Source organism: Pseudonaja textilis, chromosome 6 (genome assembly GCF_049901715.1).
Source record: "Pseudonaja textilis isolate UNSWEBS1 chromosome 6, rPseTex1.2, whole genome shotgun sequence".
NCBI classification, from domain to species: Eukaryota; Metazoa; Chordata; class Lepidosauria; order Squamata; family Elapidae; genus Pseudonaja; species Pseudonaja textilis.
The window spans coordinates 10966430-10988592 of NC_141995.1; the positions used below are offsets into that span (position 1 = coordinate 10966430).

The window sequence follows — 22163 nt, forward strand, 5'->3', positions numbered from 1 at the left end:
TATTCAGATGACCCTGAGGGTACAGATAAAACTCCCAAGTGGCCTCCACGACTCTCAGAGAGAGTGCTAACAACCAGATGACTGCAAGGAATATAAATCCTGCCATCCTCCACCATTCAATCAGAACTGAAGCAGCTTCTTGGATGAGAAGCAAAACGTCTTCAAGGAAAAGCAAAATCTGGTTGCCTTTTGAAAAAAAAAAGAAAGTACTTTGGGGCAACCATGACCTGGAAAGTCTCCATAAATCGAGCACCACCTATGTAATAAGGTATGTCTAATACCTTATTACATAGGTGGTGCTCGATTTATGATCCCGATTCAAAGTTCCAACAGCTGCCTCCCCTTTGCCCCCCCCCTCCCCCGTGGTTATGTGATTGGTTTTGGGCACTTGGCAAGAACCTGTTTGTATTTGCAGCTGTTTACATCATCCCGTGGTCACATGACTGATTAACAATGCGGTTTGCAGGTAGCTAGCATTTACTTATTGTAAGTTGAGAACTATGTGTATTTACCTGACCTATACTAATTAAAGCAGTGATGAAATACGGGCAAAGAAATTGCTTGTGACTCTAGCCAGTAGATCTTGGAATCTGATATAAATCATTGGAGTACAGTATATATTCTGGTCCAATTGTAATGGTACACTTTGATATTTTTTTTCTGGCATTCAGTTGAAAGGAATTACAAGAAGGTAATTACAAGTAATTACAAGACAAGGTTACTGCCTCCAGGTGAACCATATGGGGGGAAAAGATTAATCTGCATTCTGTTGCCACATAGAAAAGTAATCAAAGGCAGGAAATGCACAAAAGAACTTCACACCTAATTGTTAGCTGTACTTAACATACATACCTTCAGCACTACCTTCAGCGCAAGTTTGATGTTGGATACTGCAGGAATTAAGTATCATTTCCTAAAGAGCGAGAGTAGTTCAAAATACCTCAAGCTTTAAACTCAGCTCGGCACTGGGAAAACACTATGAATTAGAATTAGAGTTTTATTCTTGCCAGTAGGATTCAAGCATGCTAAAGTAAGATGGAGCTAGATTTTTGAATAAACCACAATTACTGGATTAATACAATATGTGTTAACAGGATGTGATTTACAAACACCAATAATTGAGTGAATGCAAATATGCTAAATCAAAATCCAGCCAATAACTTTTATTCCCCCACAAAGTAGCTTTATATGATGTTATCAGAATTAAAGAGGTTTGTCCAGCACCAGTATCATTTAGGACTATCTGTTTTTTCAGGTTCTTTCAGATGTGTTGGCCTGATCTTCAGAAACAAAGCCCACAATAGTACTGTGTTCAAAAATGCTCCCAATTTCCTGTGCATAGGATTGTATTTTTATTTGGTGCCATTCCCTTATATTTATAGGTTCTTACCTGTACAGGGGAATTAGGAAACTCCCAGAATTCTTTGGCTCAAGATAAAATGACAGAATTATCATTTTGATACACAAAGGAGAAAAGCTATTCCAATGTATAAGAACAGGACAGGATAACAAATTTGAACATCATATGTAGTGGAGTGTGATAGATTTCAGGTGTAAATTAATACACTCAGTTGTTTTATCAACATACTTTTTCTCCCTTCTAAAGTTGGTTGCTGAAACAAAAGTATGGAAATTAGAGAACCAGAAGCCTGTTTCTTTTCTTTTTTTTGCCAAATACCTTGTTCCCTAAATCTAAACCCATAACAGCAACATCTCTTAATTTCTATTCTGCAGCTGGTTTGATTTACTCAAAAGAAAATCTGACAAGGATGAGTCTGTCCATTACGATTGTGTGTCGTAATAGTCGTAAAATGGGTCGGACCCACGATCAACCTTAATTTGATCACCTTTTTTATGGTTGTCATTAAGTGAGCGCAGCACTCGTAAAGCAAATCCCATGGTCATTAAGCAAACCGATGCTTTGCTAGGGGTGCAGTTTTGCCGTAAACTAAACGCAGCCATGGTGCTGACTGCCTGAAGAAGGGACCTGACCATTGGAACTTCTAAACTGGGCTGAAGTCCTCTTTTTTGGGTCAGTCGTAGCTTCAAACTGTTGCTAAGCAATCAGTCATAAGTTGAGGACTACCTGTATTGAGATCTCTTATTCTGTCTGGGACGTGGATCTCATTGTCATAGAGCAAGGGTGTCAAACTTGATTTAATTGAGGGCCACATCAGGGTTGTGTTTGCCCTGGGGGGGGCGTGGCCAGCTCCACATCACTTGTTTTGGGGGCATCTGTGGCGCAGTGGTAGGATTCAAAAATTTACTACTGGTTCTGTGGGCCTGGTTTGGTGGGTGTGGCTTGGTGGGCGTGGCAGGGGAAGGATACTGCAAAATCCCCATTCCCTCCCCATCCCACTAACCTGCTTTCCAGCTCTGTTCTCCTGTGCAGGGCAACCAAAGAAGACTCAGGTGGTCAGCTGGGACTTGGGAGGCAGAGAATAGATGGGGGCGGGGCCAGTCAGAGGTGGTATTCGCTGGTTCTCCGAACTACTCAAAATTTCCGCTACCGGTTCTCCAGAACTGGTCAAAACCTGGTGAATACCACCTCTGCTGTGGCAGCCCTAGCACTCTGCCAGCAGAACGGGCTCCCGAACTCCGATTTTGGCCGTGACGGCCTCCTGCAACCCTCTGCCATTGAAAATAGACCTGCAGTCCTCCCGAGCTCTGTTTACTGGCAAAGGCCCTGTTGAGGCAATTCCCCGTTAGGAAAATGAGCACATACAAGGGAGACGTATAGAGAGTAGTGTTGGAATAATACACACAGAGCACACAGATACACTGTACAGTAAATGTAGGTTTTTACTCCCAGAAAGGTTTAAGCAAAGTCCAAAATAAGCAATCCAAAGTCATTCACAAGTTAAATCAGTCAGTTTTTAATCCAAATATCAAAGTCCAGTGTCAAAAAACAGTTCAGTAACAGACTTAAATTAAATCCAGAAACACAGTCAATTAGGAAAAATGGAGCAACGGCAATACTTTCCAACAGAAGGAAACAAAGATACACTCACTCTCTTCTGAGACTAAGACTAAGCAAACCAGATTTCTGGCTCCATCTTATGGCCATTTGAGAAACCACACCTAATTACAGTTTTGCATTTTCTTACACTTTTAAAATGTTTATCCTGGTTTATATATTTCTAACCCAAATACCTGTTAGGTGACTCATATTCCTAACAGGCCCTGTGGGCCAGTCCTTCACTGTTTCAGGGCGGCCCCACCAACCAGATCTAAGCTCCCCACAGGCCAGATCCAGCCCTTGGGCCTTCAGTTTGACACCCCTGTCCCAGAGGATCCATAACAGAAGCATCCTTTCATATTTACAACCGTAAGAAATCCTAAACCATAGAAGCAAAATGTTCCAAACAAGCATTAGAATTTAGAATCCAGGGTGTTGGTTAAGACTCGCAGGTTATTTTCATCAAACCGCCTCTCTTAACACACCTTAATAAACCCCCATAGATTCTAAACGAGACCTTAATAAACACCACAGATCCTAAATTTTCATCCTTGCTTTTCGGAAACAAGGTGTTCTAACCCAAACCTGGTTCCAAGAGAGTAAACACAAGACAAAGGTAACAGCACAACCTTTTACTGTTTCATTTAGGAATCCTGTTTCTTCACAGAAAAAAGGCTGCTTCCAACTAATTAGTTCGGATAAGAAAGAGCCTTGCCAAGTTTTTGCAAGGCTGCCAAGAACAACAGATAAAGTTCCTAAACAATAAATCAAAGAGTCTCCAAACACCCATTAGGACGTCCACCAGGCTCGAGTATCAAACCTCTTTGCCTTCTGCAAAGAACTGCAGTTTCTCAGCTGGCTTTTATCTTCTCAGGGAGGGGCCATTACCTTGCAGCCTTACTCCCGAGTCACCCATGCTGCTGCCGCTGTTTTTTCCTTCGAGGAGCCCTGCATGCAGTGGGCACGGGTTCCTCAGGGGCTTTTTCATCACTGTTGCCAGCCTCCACAGTCCAGAGAGCAGCATTCCACTCCCTGATGGTCCTAACCCTAACCACATCCTTGCATCACACGCAGGGCCCTCACCTGAGCCCTCGCTCTCCGAGACCTCAGCCATCCGCTCCAGCTGCCAGTGAACCTTTTTTTCTCACGAAAATCAACTTTCCGTTCCTTTTATATAATGTCAAAGTCAAGCAAATTTGATCTCTAGAATTAGCTTCTCAGGTGGGTGTTTTCTTTAAGCTCTTTTTAAAACTAAATTTGAGTTTGCATTGTTAGCAAGATCTGCTTAAAAAAAACCACAAGATGTCAGAAAAAGGGAATAATTTTCTATCTCCAATAGCTTCTCTCTGCTACTCTCCACTGATGTTTTAGCCCAAAGTGATACCCCTGAGGGAGGGTGAAAATCTGAAGCTGCCTGCAATGTTCCCTAATTTTGAGCACAGTCACCAGAGATTTGCAAAAAAAAAATCTGTCTAATTGTAATTTTCACTTTGCAAAAGGGGAAAGAATAAGATATACATGGGCAAAGATTAAACATTTAACTAGATTTGATTGTAGTAAAACACCAAATAACTTACAGGTAGTCCTTGAATTGTAACCACTCATTTAATTACAGTTCAAAGTTACAATGGAGCTGGAAAAAAGTGGCTTATGATGACCTATCCTCGTAGTTATGACCGGTACAGCATCCCCACAATCATGTGATTGTGTTTTGGGCACTTGGCAGTCAAGTCATATTTACAGTGCTTACAATATTCTATGGTCTCACAATCACAATTTGCAACTTTCTCAACCGGCTCCTGACAAAGTAAATAGTTTTGCTTAATGATCACATGGTTCACTTAACAACCATGATAAAAAAGGGTGGTAAAATTGGGTCCGGGATAACTCATGTAATGACCACATTGCTTAGCGACTAAAATTCCTGTCACAATTGTGGTCATAAGCTGAGAACTATCTATACATCTTTTTTTTCTGACTGAATTCTATTTTTTTTCTGGAGAGAAGCTTCAAACAAAGGCCAAGACAGGAAAAAAAAATGCACACATCCTGTTTTGGCAATCGGGCTGTTTTGTGCCACTCATCTTGTGACACCAATGTGTTTGGGTTTCTTTGACTTAATTTTTGCTTCTTGTCTAATAGGTAGGCTGGCGAGGACAGGTAAGGTAACAGGTAAAAGTTAAAATAAAAGAGTGCATCTTGAGTGGAACAGAAGACATTGTCTACCCTCCTGACATTGTTAAATGAACTTTCCACAACCTTGTGCTCTTTGGGTGTGTTAGAAATGCAACTTTCACCTCTTATACAGATAGTCCTTGACTTATGACCACAACTGAACCCAAATTTTCCATTGGTAAGCAAGATAGTTGTTAAGTGAGTTTTGCACCATTTTACAACCTTTCTTGCCACATTTGTTAAATGAATCACTGCTGTTTCGCTCACCTGGTTGCAAACCCTGCACGGCCTACTAGTGGACCGTGGCCCACAGGATGGTGCCATGCCACTGTCAGAGTCTGAATCCAAGGAGGAAGACAAACAGCTGATAGGGAGTGGGAGTGTGGCTCCATTGGCTGTGGAGGAAACTGGGGAAGGGGAAAGTCTGGTTGGGCGGAGCAGGGAAGAGATAGAACAAGAGAGAGGGAGTTCAGAGGAAGACCCGAGCCCACCCTCTCTTCATCCTAGGGCAGGCAGGGAGGAACAGAGAAGAGAGCAACATGGGTTGAGTGGCTTACGGGGGAGGAAAGGGCCCTGATTCCCTTCATTAGCCACACCTGGGAAGAGAGTTTAAAAGAAATGCATGCTGAGTACGGCAGCTGCTGGGAGCAAGCCTGAGTTTATCTTGTGTTGACTTTGATTATCTGTGTTCCTGGTGTCTTCCCAACCGTGTTGAGTTATTGCCGTGCCTTCACATCTGGAATTCTTGCTTCTGCCTTGCCGGACTCATTACCCCATCTTGCCTTGATTGGTCTTATAGTTACAGTTTTTGTTGATCACGTTTTGGACTTAATTCTCTGCAGCCAAAGGCTGCTTCTGGGAGAGTTTTTCTCCATCCAGAAGGTAACCAGGACATTGGGGGCAAAGTTGGAGCTAATAAAGGGACTCCTACTGATTATCTGACTGCGTTGCCTTTGTGCCACACCCCGGGTCATTACAGTTGGGGATCCCTGGTATACATCTTCCCCCTTATACTGCAGTGACTTAAGGAGGTGTCTCCCTGAGATATTTGTGAATATAAACTCATTGCTCTGGCCTTAAAATATATTTCAGCCTCTCTTGCCTAGGTAATGCTTTCTGCTTATTTTCATCAAATAATCTCTCTTACTCCCAGATATTGACTGTCTACAGATCTGGTCTCTTTCATCCTTGTAACTGTTTTTAGAAGAAGAAAGCAGGGAAAAATCAACCAGAATTTATCAGTTGTTGGCAAGCACTGCCCTACCATGGTGAAATTTGGAGAGAAGTGGGTAGTATTAGTACCGCAGAAAACAAGTTCCATGACATGGAAGTTCCTTCTTTATGAAACCACAAAGATATTTAAATATAAAGTGGTTTTGTTTCGCCACCTGTTCTGGCCATTCTATAATATCTAACACTGTAATCATATCAAAACTGGGAAGTCCCCACCGTTAGACCTCTAAAACAGCTTAATACAATTGACAATGATGGAGAGGGGGAGGCAAGAGGGAGAGAGGGAGGGGAAGAGAGGAAGAGGGAGATGAAGGGAGAAAAAGAAGGAGGAAAGGAGGGGGGAAGGGAAAGGAGAGAGAAAGAAAGTGAGAGAAAGAAAGAAAGGAAGGAAGGAAGGAAGGAAGGAAGGAAGGAAGGAAGGAAGGAAGGAAGGAAGGAAGGAAGGAAGGAAGGAAGGAAGGAAGGAAGGAAAGAAAAAGAAAGAAAGAAAGAAAGAAAGAAAGAAAGAAAGAAAGAAAGAAAGAAAGAAAGAAAGAAAAGAGTGGTAGAGGTTTACAGACTTAAATCGGTCTGACAACTTGATGACAGTTTAAGAATATAAAACAATGAAGAACGTAAAATAATAGAATCCTTCAAAGAGGGAAAATCCCCTTTAAACCCTAGAGAGAACAGTAAAAGCAGTAACTACTATAGGAAAGGAATCCCATTCATAAAAGTTTTTGTCAATTAATGTTTTAAATACCATCTCAGTCAGGAATTAATCAAACTAGGTTAGAAACAAGCCATCAAAAGTTAGAACTGATTACATTTCCGCCCAGATTGCCTATACTTTCTCTGTTCTGGCTTTCTTCTGAAACAGACAAACCGATCACAAGTACACAGCAGGAAATCTCTGACAATGAGATTTAGGAAGGTTTCGCTGTGCGTAATCTTGTACTAAATATAATCTTGACAAATGACAAATGCAAGCAACCAAACGTGAACACAAACCAGATGACCTACAAGGTCCCTTCCAACTCTGATTATCTGTTATCTGTTACAAACCTAGTGAAAGAAATCACTGAGACTGACATGTTGTAAATAGCGAAGAAACTTTTTATATAAATATCTCAGGTAATTTTTACTCAGATCTTGATGTCGGCCTCTGTCCCAAGCACGAGGTTTTCTATTTCTGCAGAATTATACAGCTGAGGGGGGAGGGGAGTTGTTTTCCTTGTTCCAGTGTGATTTGCTGCCCCTTTTGCACTGGGAAAACAGAATCCAACTGAGGCTCCCGCCAACCTGTCTATGGAAATAAGTGCATATATCCCAGGTACAAACCATCTTTGTTTAAATCAGAGCAATAACTTTAGAGACTCCACTTTACTGTAATTATCGGTCATAATATCTTTGCAGAACATCAAATGCAGAACTAAACAGAAAAATCACAAACCAACCACAGGGTCACATTCAAGGTGTTGGAAGAAAAATCCAAGTCCAGGTGCAAGCAGGGAATAAAATAGAGGCTGCTTGAGAAAGAAAACGTTAGAAGAAATGTCCATTCTGGGTTCAGTTCCAAGTGGGGAGAAAGACACTGGAAATATGGAGGCTGCTTGGAAGGATGGTTTAATGGTGAGGCACAACCACCAAGCACATTTGACTCTGGGTAACTGACCACTTGTTTTGATGAGCACATGGATTTTTATACAGTTTGTTCTACAGCATTTTGTAATTTAGAGGCTCGTTTTGTGTATTTTATCATTTGATTTTAATTGGTTTGTCTCATAAAGACAGGCATTGAGTTGGGTTTTTTAAAAATCTTGTTCAACAAATGTAATTAATCGTAGATGCTGCCTTCCTTGGAGTTTTCATCCAGTCTTGAATGAATTACTAAATCTGCATTTCTAAAAGTTGGCCCCTTAGTTGCTACTTGGGGCAGAGCTGAGGCTCTGAGTTTCTGTCTTTAGAAACATGTTTCTTTCTCCTTTAGGGAAACTATAACATTCTGGCTTTTTAATATTTCCTAAAATATTTCATTCTTCTAAGAGGGATGGGTGTTAACTTTCTTCAAAGGTCTCTGTTTATTGATGAGCAGAATCAACACACACACACACACAGCAGGCAGTTCTGGGACAGCTGACAAATTAGCCTGGTGAGTGCAAGGATTTTTATACAGTATTTTGCAATTTTGAGGTTTGCTTTGTATGCTTTTAATCTTTGCTTTGCTTTACTTGTTTTGCAAATGCTGGAGGTGGGTCTTAATTGTCAGCTTCCTGAACCTAATCCTGTCAGATATATGATTTTATCCTGTTATCTATTGCCTCTAGCCTACCTTTCTTAATGGACTTATTGGTATTGTTTCCACTTTGTCAATGAATAGAGTTAAGGTTATGTCCTGTCCTTAATCCATCATCTGGAGGTGAAGTTGTTTTGTTTGTGAATAGGCACATTAAGAAGGATTGGGGCTGCTTTCTACCTTTAAGAGCAAGTTTCTCCATTTGTCCTTTGTGGAAATATAATATTCTGCCTCTTACTTAAAAATATTTCATTCTCTGGGCAGGAGGGGGACTTCCCACTATTGGATGTCTTAACCACTGAAAGTGAAAAATTCAAATTAAACTCGGTCACTTTCCATTATTACAATATAGAGCAGGGATCCCCAAACTTGCCAACTTTAAGACCTGTGGACTTCAACTCCCAGAATTCTCCAGCCAGCCATGTCTGTTTCTTCTGGGAGTTGAAGTCCACAAGTCTTAAAGTTGCCAAGTTTGAAGACCTCTGGTATAGAGTGTAACACACTTGGACAGAAAGGGAGCTGAGTTTCAGTGAGTGTAAGCTGTTTATAATGAAAGGTACCTCTCAACTACCAGATGTCTTCAAGTTGTACCTCACAATTTTTTGCAAACACCAGCAGTCTAAAAAAAAAGAAGCTGTCCACAATTAGACCAAACTGGATTTGAAGGCAATAGGTGCCATCTTTGATCAACCGACTGAGACTCAAAACCTAGAGATATTAGTTACCCTGCACAGACTCCACAATTGTTAAACCTGTCACACAGGGCTGCTGTGTGCCACTGCCCTGTTGGTGGCTGACAGCTGTTATCCGTAGCACAAAAATCTTGAGGGCGAATGTTGAAAGTGTGGGAAATAGTAAAGTGTTGTTTTTGCACCAAGCATGCGCATGACCAAGAGCAGCAGAAAAATGCAAATCTTAAGTAACAGGAAACATCTGCAGCTCCAAAGATGCATAGTTTAACCACAAGGACTTATGGGAAAGCATACATTGCAAAAAATACTACCTACAAATCTTAGCTTATGTCTAGGCAAATAGACAGCAGTGAGCCTCAGCTGAAGCTAGACTTGCAGTCAAGGGTTGTTACAGTTGCAAAAGTTAACCAGGGGACTACACTATAAAAATGGAATAAATAAATAAGGGTTAGGGGTGCTTAAAGCATGGTAGTGGGAGATGTAAATGGGGCAGAGATTCACGTGGGTTTATTAGGTGCCTCGAATAGACTGTAAACTTTGTGTTATCCAGCCAGTGGGGAGACAAGGGAAGGAGTCAAGGGACTGTTTGGTTTGGTAGCACCAGTGCCTCAGATAGAAAGTCCATACCAGTGGATCATTTGAGGCCTCCCAGAGGCTCAAGGGAAGCCTCTGCAGTCTCGGGAGGCCGAAAAACGGGCCTTCCGGAAATACCAGAAGTGCCAGTTTTCAGTCTCCAGAGGGCCTCTGGAGCCTGGGGGAGGCTGTTTTCACCCTCCCGGGGGCTCAAGGGAAGCCTCTGCAACCTTTGGAGGCTGAAAAACGGGCCCACTGCACGCACATGTGCAGTGCAGGTAAGGGAGTGGGTGTTTCGTACGCATGCGCAGGGGGCGGGGCGCATTGCATTGTGGGTGCCAGCACGCACGCGCTTTCTGCACACCACAACAGAAAGGTTCGCCATCACTGGTATAGAATCTCCTGCTTGAAAAGGAGGATGGACTAGAACAGTGGTTCCCAAACTTTTTCAGTCCACTGCCCCCTTGGTGCTACAAACTCATCCTCAGTGCCCCCTATCCAGGAGTGGGATTCAAATTTCTTAACAACTAGTTCTGTGGGTGTGGCCTAATTTGTGGGCGTGGGTTGGTGGTCACGTGACCGGATGGTTGTGGCTTGGTGATCATGTGACTAGGTGGGCAGCCGCCACCCACAAGGCATCCCACCACCCCCAGGGGGCGGTACCGCCCACTTTGGGAACCACTGGACTAGAAGATCTGCAAGGTCACTTTCAGCTCTATTCTGATTCTGATCATTTGATCACCATTTCCGACCATCTTAGCTGGCTTTCAACAAGCAAAATCAAATGGGGGAAGCAAATTTACAGCCTGATTCACTTAACAGCCGGAGTGATTCACTTAACAACCTTGGCAAAAAAAGGACATAAAAACTAATCTTAGGCAAGACTATTTTTATTAAATTTTCTAAGTAACTTCTCCATACAGAATGGCATATTCAATATAATCGAGCAAACTGTAATATTTTCCAGACTTCCTTTCTTTGAAATTAATTGCAATGAGACCTCTGATATAAAGTATGAATCAGTTATTCTCACACATGGCTCTGGCCCATGTATTTCTGAAATAGGCAGAGTTCTAAAGCATCCAAGTTGCTAAACAGGGAAAGCATTCAAATTATTATATTTAAGGCTGCTGAAATCACTTTATTGGATAATTTACTTTTGTCCCTCGTTTTTAAGCTGCTTTATGTAACAGGTTACAAGGCATAGGTGAGTACAGTATGATGTTGGTTAAATGCTAAATACTAAACAGATCTGAGAAGTAGTAGTCAACAAAACTTTCTGGGATATGTTTTATACTTTTGCCCACATAACTTTTACTATTGTGAGTTTCAGAGTGCATATGAAGGTACTAAAATAGTTTTTTTAAAAAGAACAGAAACAATGTAAACGAGCAGGCCTCTATTTCTTCAGTACGGGTGGTGATTTTATTAGGCACATAAAGGCCCTGCAACTCTATGTTCATATCTGTTTTTGGAGGATACCTCAGGAAGTGTACAATTCTAACAGCCACCTACCCCTTCAGTGTTCTGATGTTGATAAATGGCTGTCTAGACTGGGCTCACCAACCTTGGCAATTTTAAGCCTGGAGGACTTCAACTCCCAGAATTCCCCAGCCAGGCAAGGGTCTAGAAAACATCATCCTGAGAAGAATTTCAAGTAAAATGTCTTTAATTTTACTATGAGATATGAAACTCCATCGTAAGGAAAGGGACAGAGACTACCAGCTGTCAGGTGTAACCAACCAGAGCCATTCATGAATAATGAAAGTCAGTAACTTTATTGCCTATCTCCTATGTTACAAGAATCTCACCAGACAGCTTGTTTTCCCGTGTGAATAACTGGATAAGGCTTCATGGATCTTGGGAGAGGTGAAGCTTATGTGCTTAAGGCTGCTTAAGGACTCCAAGCTAGGCCCTCACTTGATTCCTCCCTCCAGCCTGGCTGCCAGTTTTCCACACCATTAGCTACAGTAGGAGAATAAGAACAACATAGTTTAGTAGCTAAACAATCATGTACACTAGTTTTTCTTAAGATGGCGCTCTCCATACATGTTGTTTTATATCTCCTTTAATTCAAAGCTGTGGTGGTTGGTAATCATAATAATTCTAGTCCCTCACATCTGGAGAGCAAACACTTCCATGTCGGCTAGGTATGGGTCATGGCTCTCGATTACAATTTTTTTTCTCCAGGTACTACATCCTGCAAACCAATAAATCTTCAAAGGTTTAGCAGGGTGTTTTTTTAAAATTCCAAACTGTTTAACAACATCAGCAACCAACCTACTTTGTTTTCCATTTTAAATGAAATAGGGAGATCAAGCAAAGGCAGGACAAACAACAATAGGTTTTTGTGTGACTGGATTTTGAGCTCTGAATCAGTGCTAAAATGTAATTTCTGGGTTAAGAATAAAGCAAGGGTGCCTCTAAATAATGGTACTTCCTACAAACTACTGCATCTTACTTCTCAGAATTCTAATGAAAAAGGACAAATGTAAAGGAGCTTAGGATGAAGTCCTCTGGAATACCCCTAATTCTTTCCTTTTTTTGATATCTCTCTGGATTTGGCAGAGAGAACAAATGGGGCAACACCCCACAATGCAGATATCCTGACAGATGGATCCCTGTTGAAAAGAAAAGAAACCAAATTAATCCATAATCTTCAGATATGGAATCATGAAAAAATCTGTGTTGGATGGCAAAATACATGCAGTCCTTGACTTTGTTTAGTGATCAATGGCACTGAAAAATGTGACTTACAGTCGTTTTTCACAATCACGACCTTTGCAATATCCCCATATTTTATGTGATCAAATTTCAGACGCTTGGCAACTGGTTCATATTTTGGATGGTTGCTGTGTCCTGGAATCATATGATCCCCTTTTGTGACCTTCTGACAACCAAAGTCAAAGGGGAAGCCAGATTCACTTAACAACAGCATCACTAACTTAACAACTGCAGTGATTAATTTAACCACTTATGGCAAGAAATGTTGTAAAATTGGGCAAAACTCACTTAACTAATGTCCCACTTAACAACAGAAATCCATTATATTACAAAAACTTGTTTTTAAAAATCCACTTCACCCACCGCCAGTGGCAGCAACTACACAAATTAAACACATGAGCCAGTTGCCAGGCGTCTGAATTTTGATCACATGAAATATGGGGATACTGCAAAGGTCGTAATTATGAAAGACGACCGTTAAGTCACATTTTCAGTGCCATTGTAACTCTGAATAGTCACTGAATGAATTGTTGTAAGTCAAGGACTGCCTATATTTTGCCATTTCTTATTTCTGGTCCTCAGGCTGACAAAATCCTGTTTTTAGGGCCTTTCAGAAAAGCAGCCCGGAAGTGGGGCACTTTCTTATGTTCCCACAGATGACAATCCCTAACGGATGGGACTTGAGACATATTCTGTCATCCCATCCTTGTGGGGCAGGAAGATGTGATATTATGTTTGGCATGGAACAAGTGTCATTTTTATTTTCATTCCTATAAGCCTGAAAGATTGTGGTCTGCTGCAGATAGCAAATGAAAGAATTATCTGTTCACTTCCCAAGTCATTTTTTCCTTTTGGCCACAAATTCCTGGATTGTGCATGCAGCATCTTTTTGAGTGGGTCGAGGGCAGCTCACCACATCCAACTCTCCATGACCAACTCACTGTTGGACAACTCACCATAGGACAACTTGCCAAGCAATGAGAATTTCACTAATACCGAAGAAATGATGGAACAGAATCACTGAAGAAAGGATGCCAAAGGAGAGACAAAGTGAAATGTGAATGACAAAAAATAAAACAACAGTTAACCTATTTTACATAGTTAGATTGAGTTGTTGAATTTTCCCTTGGCAAGTTATCCCATGATGAATTGGCCATGATAAGTTATCCCACAGCAAGTTGATTGCCCTAGTTGGTTTCTCAGTTGATATTTCTCTCCAATTTCACAAGTACTTAAGATTTGTTGGTTTTAACTAGAGTTTATAAACCTGAAGTTTCTCTCATCTAAGCAAGGTAATCTACTTACAGGGATATTGTATTTTGTCCTGTAGACAGCTCTCATAGTCACAGTTGGGCCACAGCAACAACATTCATTCATAGCTGAAGCAACTTGGCATCCCAAACAAGGGAAGCAGAACAGTCCACAGAAACCTATAGAGAGAAAGAAAAAGCCCTCGAAGAAAGATCTTGACACCGTGTTGAATGACATAAGATTTATGGCCCAGAAAGTGCAAATTATACAATTACTGCAACATCAAAACTGCAAGTGAAAATGCTAGTTAAAACATCTAGCAGAGGGATGGGCTGAAAAAACTCATTTACAAACCACATTGAAATAAAAGCACACTCCACCCCACTTCTCTGTATACTGATGTTCTGAAATATTATGAAATAGAATCATGGAAATTACTGTTGGAAAGAGTCTGGCTGAGCCAGGGAGAGGAATCAAACAGGGAACTAGTCTGGAATCCATGAGTGAAGTCTGATCTTCCTTGAATGCTGTTTAACCTTATCTAGTCTGACCCAGGTGCAGACTGTCAATCCAAGAAGATTCCTATGTTATAGGCTTGAGTAATAAAATAGCTAATTGAATTCTTTGCAGATGGATCTGATTGATTGTGCCTGACAATTACCAATGGAAGAGAATATTTATAATTCAAATTTGAGCTATTGTTTCCTTGATGTTCTCTGAACTTGGTTGTTTTCTTGCAAATGATTCTTTACCCAAGTAATTAAAGCTTTAGTGCTAGCATGGATGCTGTCCTTGCACTGATGATATTCCCTACCTTCTTCAGGTAATGAAACATGTGCAAAAAAACAACCAAGCTCCAAAAACAGGAAGTTTATGAAAATTAAAATTCAAAACCTCTGGAGAACGTCATATTCTTTTCTTTAAAAAAAAAAAAACTTTTAGCATAATTCTTCAGCTGTATAGCATCAGGCGCAAGAAACCAGGTGCCAGAATAGAGTTTACCTCATGCTTTATACAAAAATCAGATCTACTAATGGTGGCGCTAAGAGTCAACAGAATGCATTGGTGGGGGAGGCTGATTTAGATCTCCTGTGGGAGCATTAGGGACTCCAAGCTGATGGTGTGTTTGACCCCACCCTCGGCCGCAGCCTGCTCATCTCCTTCATGTAGAACCTTAAAGTTCCACACACAACTTTTAATAGTATAGAAGCCACATTGTCTCCTTTTATATCTTGCCATCCTAATTCCAATCCAATAGGCTGTTCAATAATCAAACATCTATTGCTCAAATTATAAGGAACAATTGATTTCTGCAACCTATCCAGTCTGGAAGGATATTCAGCCCAATCTTCCCAAGAAGGCTTTGAGAACCCCACTTTTGGTAATTGGCCTGGACACTTACAGACTCCACAGTCGCTACAGCAGTCACATAAGTCCGTTAGCCAATAGTCTCTGTTGGTCTGGACCGTTACCATCATCTGTGGTTGAGTGACCACCACTGGCTGAGCATTCATTGTGGACAATTTTCTAAGAGAAAGAAAGAAGAGAGCCAAAAAGAGAAGAGATCAATGAACAGGCTTGGTAGAAGGTGATCTCAGTCCAATTCCACTGAGTGGGATCTGGTTGCTAGATTCAATTCTGGATGAAGTCTTTCTGACACACAAATTAAACCTGGGACGGAGCTATAGTGAATATTCCATTGTTGTTTTGAAAGAGTGGCTCTCTCTGCACTCAGCCAATTGCTCCTTCCTACCTTGGTTCTTAGTCCTTGTGCTTTGGGATCTTGAAATTGCGTAACTGTCAAGTTAGAGTTTGCAGCAGAAATTCAGATCCAGAAAGCACACACAGATGACTGGTTCAGCAGGATTCATTAACTTCTTTACATAAATAAAAACACATACCTGAATGTACAATAGCAATGTAGGTTCTTCCCACGTGGTAGAGACTTACAGGAAAAAACACAAGCAGAGGAGAACAGCAGAGAACAGTTTCAGTTTCAGTTTCAGTTCAGCACTTGTAGACAAGACTCAGAGCTTAACGCAGCTTCAGAGCTGCAGAGCTTAATATAGAGCTATGCCTAGGCTCCTTCCAGTTTAAGTTTCCAAACAGCCCTCATTCGCTGACTTTGTCGCTATGCCTATTCCTTGGCTGACTTTGTTACCAAGCTCTATTCCAGTTCATGAATATTCACTGCTCAAAAAAATAAAGGCAACACTTAAACAACACAATATAACTCCAAGTCAATCACACTTCTGTGAAATCAAACTGTCCACTTAGGTAGCAACACTGATTAACAATCAGTTTCACATGCTGTTGTGCAAATGGAATAGACAACAGGTGGAAAACAGAGGCAGTTAGCAAGACTTCCCCAATAAAGGAGTGGTTCTGCAGGTGGTGACCACAGACCACTTCTCAGTTCCTATGCTTTCTGGCTGATGGTTTGGTCACTTTTGAATGCTGGCGGTGCTTTCACTCTAGTGGTAGCATGAGACAGAGTCTACAACCCATACAAGTGACTCAGGTAGTCCAGCTCATCCAGGATGGCACATCAATGCGAGCTGTGGCAAGAAGGTTTGGTGTATCTGTCAATGTAGTGTCCAGAGCATGGAGGCGCTACCAGGAGACAGGCCAGTACATCAGGAGATGTGGAGGAGGCTGTAGGAGGCAACAGGAGGAGCAAGGAGGGACAGGAGGAGCACTGCCAGAGCCCTGCAAAATGACCTCCAGCAGGCCACAAATGTGCATGTGGCTGCTCAAATGGTCAGAAACAGACTCCATGAGGGTGGTATGAGGGCCCAACGTCCACAGGTGGGGGTTGTACTTACAGCCCAACACTGTGCAGGACGTTTGGCATTTGCCAAAGAACACCAAGATTGGCAAATTTGCCACTGGCGTCCTGTGCTCTTCACAGATGAAAGCAGGTTCACACTGAGCACATGTGACAGACCTGACAGGGTCTGGAGATGCCGTGGAGAACATTTTGCTGCCTGCAACATCCTCCAGCATGACCAGTTTGGCAGTGAATCAGTAATGGTGTGGTGTGGCATTTCTTTAGGGGGTCGCACAGTCCTCCATGTGCTCACCAGAGGTAGCCTGACTGCCATAAGGTACCGAGATGAGATCCTCAGACCCCTTGTGAGACCATATGCTGGTGCGGTTGGCCCTGGGTTCCTCCTAATGCACGACAATGCTAGACCTCATGTGGCTGGAGTGTGTCAGCAGTTCCTGCGAGACGAAGGCATTGATGCTGTGGACTGGCCTGCCCGTTCCCCAGACCTGAATCCAATTGAGCACACCTGGGTCATCATATCTCGCTCCATCCACCAATGCCACGTTGCACCACAGACTGTCCAGGAGTTGGCGGATCCTTTGTCCAAGTGTGGGAGGAAATCCTACAGGAGACCATCCGCCAACTAATCAGGAGTATGCCCAGGCACTGTAGGGAGGTCATACAGGCATGTGGAGTCCACACACACTACTGAGCCTCATTTTGACTTGTTTTAAGGACATTACACCAAAGTTGGATCTGCCTGTAGTGTTTTTTTCCACTTTTATTTTGAGTGTAAGTCCAAATCCAGACCTCCATAGGTTGCTAAATTTGATTTCCATTGATAATTTTTGTGTGATTTTGTTGTCAGCACATTCAACTATGTAATGAACAAAGTATTTAATAAGAATATTTCATTCACTCAGGTCTAGGATGTCTTATTTTTGTGTTCCCTTTATTTTTTTGAGCAGTATATTTTGACACTCCTCCCTTCGTAACTGGAATAGAAATAAATCCAATTAACTTAATATTCTTCTGATACTGGTATTTGAAGACCCACATTCACAGTTCTCTTCAAATACCTGAGAACCCTTTTACTGTGATACATCCTTTGCAATGAAACAAAGATCATCCACAAATGCTAATAGTTGGCAATCCCCACATTTTAACTTTCCAGTGTAAATGTAACCATCAGCCTTGCAATTCTTGAACCCAAGACCCTTCATTGCCTTATCTAGACATATATTCCAATTCCTGGCTGATTGCTTCAGCCCATAAATGGCCTTGTTCAATTTATTCACTGTGTTAGGCTTTTTACTTTCATACCCTGGTGCTTGAACCATGTAAATTTCTTCCTCTAATTCTGCATTGAGGAATGCAGTGGTTATGTCAAAATGCCAAATTTTATGGCCATGTGCCGCTGGCAAAGCTAGTGCCTGCCTGTTTCTTTCACTCTTTACAGTTGGCGCAAATACCTCATTAGCGCACATTTCTCATCTGTGAAAACCCTTGTGCCACTAACCTTGGTTTATATTGTACCTCATTACTGAGCATTTCTTTCTTCTCGTATACCCACTTGGATCCTACAGCTTTGCTACCCTGTGGCAAAGTCATAGATGTGAACACTTCATGTTCTTCCATTTCCTTGTCCATGGCTTCTTTCCACTTCACTTGTTCAATATTAGCTAATGCCAATACTTCCTTATAGTTCCTTGACTCATACCATACATTACACACTTTAACTTTACTAGCAGAGTATCTGTCGGGTGGAATCTCCTTGTTCCATCGCTCTGATCAGCGTGGCATTGACTGCTCTTGTGCTTCAATCCTCTCCTGTTTCATCTCTTTTTCAGCTTCTCCTCCCTGAATGCTGACATCATCACTGAGTTACCATCACTAAGTGAGTTACCATCACTAAGTGGATCACCAACACTGAGTGAATCATTCCAGAATTTTGCATCAATTCTGTTCCAATTTTGCTCTGCAAAGCTTGCAGACCTTGAAACCACTATTCTTTTGCTCTCTATGCTAAAATGATAGCTCTTTTTGAGCCTGGCTCATAGCCCACAAACCTGAGCTTTCTAGCCTTTGATTATCCCTTTCTTCTAATTGCTTTCGGAATATGCACCCACGCATCACTTCCAAACATTCTTAAAATGTGCCGGAGATGGTTTTCTCCCGTACAGCACTGAATTAATAGAGGAACTCCACAACTTAATTAAATAATTAGAAGTCAACATGATTTCATTTCAATATGACCTGGAATAACTCCGTTGTTACAGCCTCAACCCCTCACAGCTTCAAACTCAAACCTTCTACTGTGGACCTCACCCCATTCCAACGAAGTCCTTAAAGGGGGCGTGAATAAGCACACTAGCGTGCCTACCGTCCCTGTCTTACTGTCCCCATTTATCTGTATTTACTCCCTTTGTTCCTGTTTATGTTCATACATATACTTGTTATCTTGTACATGTTTGACAAATAGATAAATAAAATTAATATTAAAAATAGCATAGGGTAGGGTAGGGCAAGAGGAGACGAGAGGATAGATGTCTGCATGAAAAAAGCAAGCGTGGAGAGCATCAAGAAGCTCTCATTTTAACCCTGAGCTACAAGCATTCTCCTTTATTTCTACTCTACTCTACTCTACTCTACTCTACTCTACTCTACTCTACTCTACTCTAATTTTATTTCCATTTCTATTCTCTTTTCTTTTCTCTTTTCTTTTCTATTCTCTTTTCTTTTTTCTATTCTCTATTCTATTTTCTTCTTTTCTTTTATATTTTGTTTTCTATTCTTTTGATTCCATTCTATTTTCTATTCTATTTTCTTTTCTATTCTATTTTTCTATTCTTTTCTATTTTCTATTCTACTTTCTATTCTATTCTATTTTCTTTTCTATTTTCTTTTCTATTCTATCTTCTATTGTACTCTGTTTTCTATTTTATTGTCTATTCTATTCTACTCCTACTCCCATTCCATTCTATTCCATTCCATTCCAGTTTCTCCCCTTTAAATACAGTATAGATATTTAAATAGGCAGCACGAATATTCAATAAATAAAAATAAGCATTTCAAAAACTTAGGCATTAGGGAGATGTGAAGGGGTGGGGATTCGAAAAGAAACACTTGATTTATCCTAGTCACTTCTTAGCTTTCTTCTGCAAAAATGATAATCTTTATATCTGTGTTCCTTTAGGAATCCATTATTATTTTCCCCCAAGTTTAAAAAATGAGGATTCGGGTTCTGCAATATAATACTGAATGTCACAAGACGGTCTTTCAACAACCCAATTGGATCCAGGGAGCTAAAAACTCAGAAAACTTTATTAGTTTAGAATAAATACAAAAAAAGACAGAAAGATTTCAAAGAAAGTAAGATTTCAAACCTTTTCTTCCTCGCTTGGCTTCTTGTTGCAGAGCTGCAATAAATTCTGCCCAATGGCCTCTTGCTTTTGTGTTTTAAAACTGAAGGGGAAATGCCCTTCTAAACCATTTGCTGGATAGTTTTTTCAAACGAGGAAGTGATTTTTTGTTTCAGCCAGGTGTGTCTCTTTTTTAAGAAAGCAAAAAAAATTGAAACTCAAGAGATCTAGAAGAAACGAAACTTGCTTTAGAAGAAACCATGAGATGTAATGATTGGGAATCCTTAGAAATTATCTTTAAATTGATTGTTCCTTGCCCCATCTTTAGAAACAATTCTGATATTTCTGCCTTTTTCCCATTTCGAATTCTAGGAGTCAAATAGCAGATCCCTCACTATTTCTGACCTTTCCAACAACCTCTGATCACAGTTGTGAATCGAATTGAACAATGACCAAATGAAGGTAGAATTGATGTGAGAAAAAGAAAAGGAGGGTTGTTGGGCGTGTAAGATGAGCAACACTAGCTAAATGTTGTTTTCACAGGAATCATATGCCTGAAGGGACCAGTACTAAGAAATGTAATAGGACTTAGAATTATAAGGTAGTGGAGGAAGGTAGCACCCACCTCTCTCCTATAAAAATGAAATATATTGGGAAATATTAAAAAGGCAGAATATTTCCCCTAAAACGAGTAGAAACTCAGAAGCAGAAATTCACCTCAGAGAGGCAGAAACTCAGTTCCCCACCTTTGCTAATGGGCCATTAAGGCCGAGGTGAGAGTATTCTACACAATAAAGGCCTCTACCCATCTCACCACCCAGCCTGGGAAGATTGCATCAGCCAACACTCAGGTGAAGCCAGACAAAGCCTACAAAGTTAGTTAAGACCCTTGCCCCTTGGAATCTGACAGCCAATGGGATACATTTCTTGCACAAGAATAGGAAACACTAAGGTGGGGCCCAACAGAGGGTATATAAAGGTCTCTCTTGGCCTCCCTTCTCTTTTCCTTTACCTTGGAGCATGTGATCATCCTTCTTTGGAGCTTCAAGCCTTGTGGTCCTGTCCACCATTAAACCATCTTTCCAAATAGCCTCCATGTTTCCAGTGTCTCTTTCCCCACTTGGAACTGAACTTAGAAGGATAATTCTAACAACAGTAGGATTTAAGCAAAATTACATGTATAGTAAAATAGTAAAAAAAAAAAACAACACCTCAAAGGACTGTAAAGGTAGGGTAATTCCAAAAAGAGGAAACTAGAGGTTCTGGAAAGATTGTGAACTAATTTGCACTTTGGCCTGCAGGAATTAAATCCTGTTGAAATCTATTTTTGGGTGTGCTTACTTTACTAAAGTAAGTTAGTACCCACCTCTCTCCTAGAAGAAATAAATATTTTTTTTATTTTTTTTGTCAAGCAATTATAACAGGTATAAGTATAAACATAAATACATGAAATGGATACATATAAGAAAAATAAAAAGAAACAATAGGACAGGGACAGTAGGCACATTGGTGCGCTTATGCACACCCCCTACAGACCTCTTAGGAAAGGGGTGAGGTCAATTGTAGACAGTCTAAGGTTAAAGTTTTTGGGGTTTGGGGAAGAAACCAGAGTCAGGTAGAGTATTCCAGACATTGACCACTCTGTTGCTGAAGTCGTATTTCCTGCAATCAAGTTTGGTGCGGATAACCTTGAGTTTGTATCAATTGTGTGTTCTTTTATTGTTATGGTTGAAGCTGAAGTGTTCACTGACAGGTAGGACATTGCAATGTATAGTTTTATATACTATACTTAGATTGGTCAGAAGGCGGCATAGTTCTAGGTTTTCTAGGTCTAGAATTTCAAGTCTGGTGGCATCAGGTATTCTGCAACAAGTAGAGGAGTGGAGAACTCTTCTTGTGAAATATTTCTGGACTTTCTCAACTGTGTTAATATCAGATACGTAATGTGGGTTCCAGATTGATGAGCTGTATTGGAGTACTGGTCTAGCAAATGTTTTGTATGCTCTAGTTAGTAGTGTGATATTACCAGAGAAGAAGCTACATAAGATTGGGTTAACAACTCTTAATGCCTTTTTGGCTATGTAGTTATAGTGGGCTCCAGCACTTAGGTCATTTAGAGATGAGTACTCCAAGATCCTTGACAAGTGTT

At 41.0% G+C, this 22163-nt stretch overlaps 1 protein-coding gene and 1 long non-coding RNA gene across 3 annotated transcripts in view; one reads left to right on the forward strand and one right to left on the reverse strand.

Moving 5' to 3' along the window:
* Positions 1 to 7612: 7612 nt before the first annotated feature.
* The window catches only part of LOC148125393 (uncharacterized), a 35336-nt gene continuing 20785 nt past the window's right edge, over positions 7613 to 22163 (forward strand). Inside the window, exon 1 of the long non-coding RNA XR_015744045.1 lies at positions 7613 to 7679. This is a non-coding gene — a long non-coding RNA (uncharacterized LOC148125393). The remainder of the gene's footprint in view (positions 7680 to 22163) is intronic.
* On the reverse strand, positions 10782 to 20192 carry LOC113448283 (placenta-specific gene 8 protein-like). Of its 2 annotated transcripts, none has more exons than XM_087935848.1 (4): positions 20039 to 20192; positions 15285 to 15409; positions 13937 to 14061; positions 10782 to 12528 (listed from the first exon to the last, which is right to left on the reverse strand). In XM_087935848.1, the coding sequence occupies exons 2-4, from the start codon at positions 15394 to 15396 to the stop codon at positions 12409 to 12411; spliced, it is 357 nt and encodes a 118-aa protein (XP_087791974.1). In that variant the 5' UTR covers positions 15397 to 15409; positions 20039 to 20192; the 3' UTR covers positions 10782 to 12408. The 2 variants fall into 2 exon arrangements, with proteins under 2 accessions (XP_087791974.1, XP_087791975.1); XM_087935849.1 differs by lacking the exon at positions 20039 to 20192 and adding an exon at positions 19911 to 20013.

What these genes read in the sequence shown, in the direction of transcription:
- LOC113448283 (XM_087935848.1), bottom strand. Translation starts at nt 15,396, where the DNA reads ATGAATGCTCAGCCAGTGGTGGTCACTCAACCACAGATGATGGTAACG. An exon ending in CTGTAGCGACTGTGGAGTCT is followed by an intron (nt 14,062 to 15,284) that starts GTAAGTGTCCAG and finishes TTCTCTCTATAG; the next exon opens with GTTTCTGTGGACTGTTCTGC. An exon ending in GGACAAAATACAATATCCCT is followed by an intron (nt 12,529 to 13,936) that starts GTAAGTAGATTA and finishes TCTTTTCAACAG; the next exon opens with GGATCCATCTGTCAGGATAT.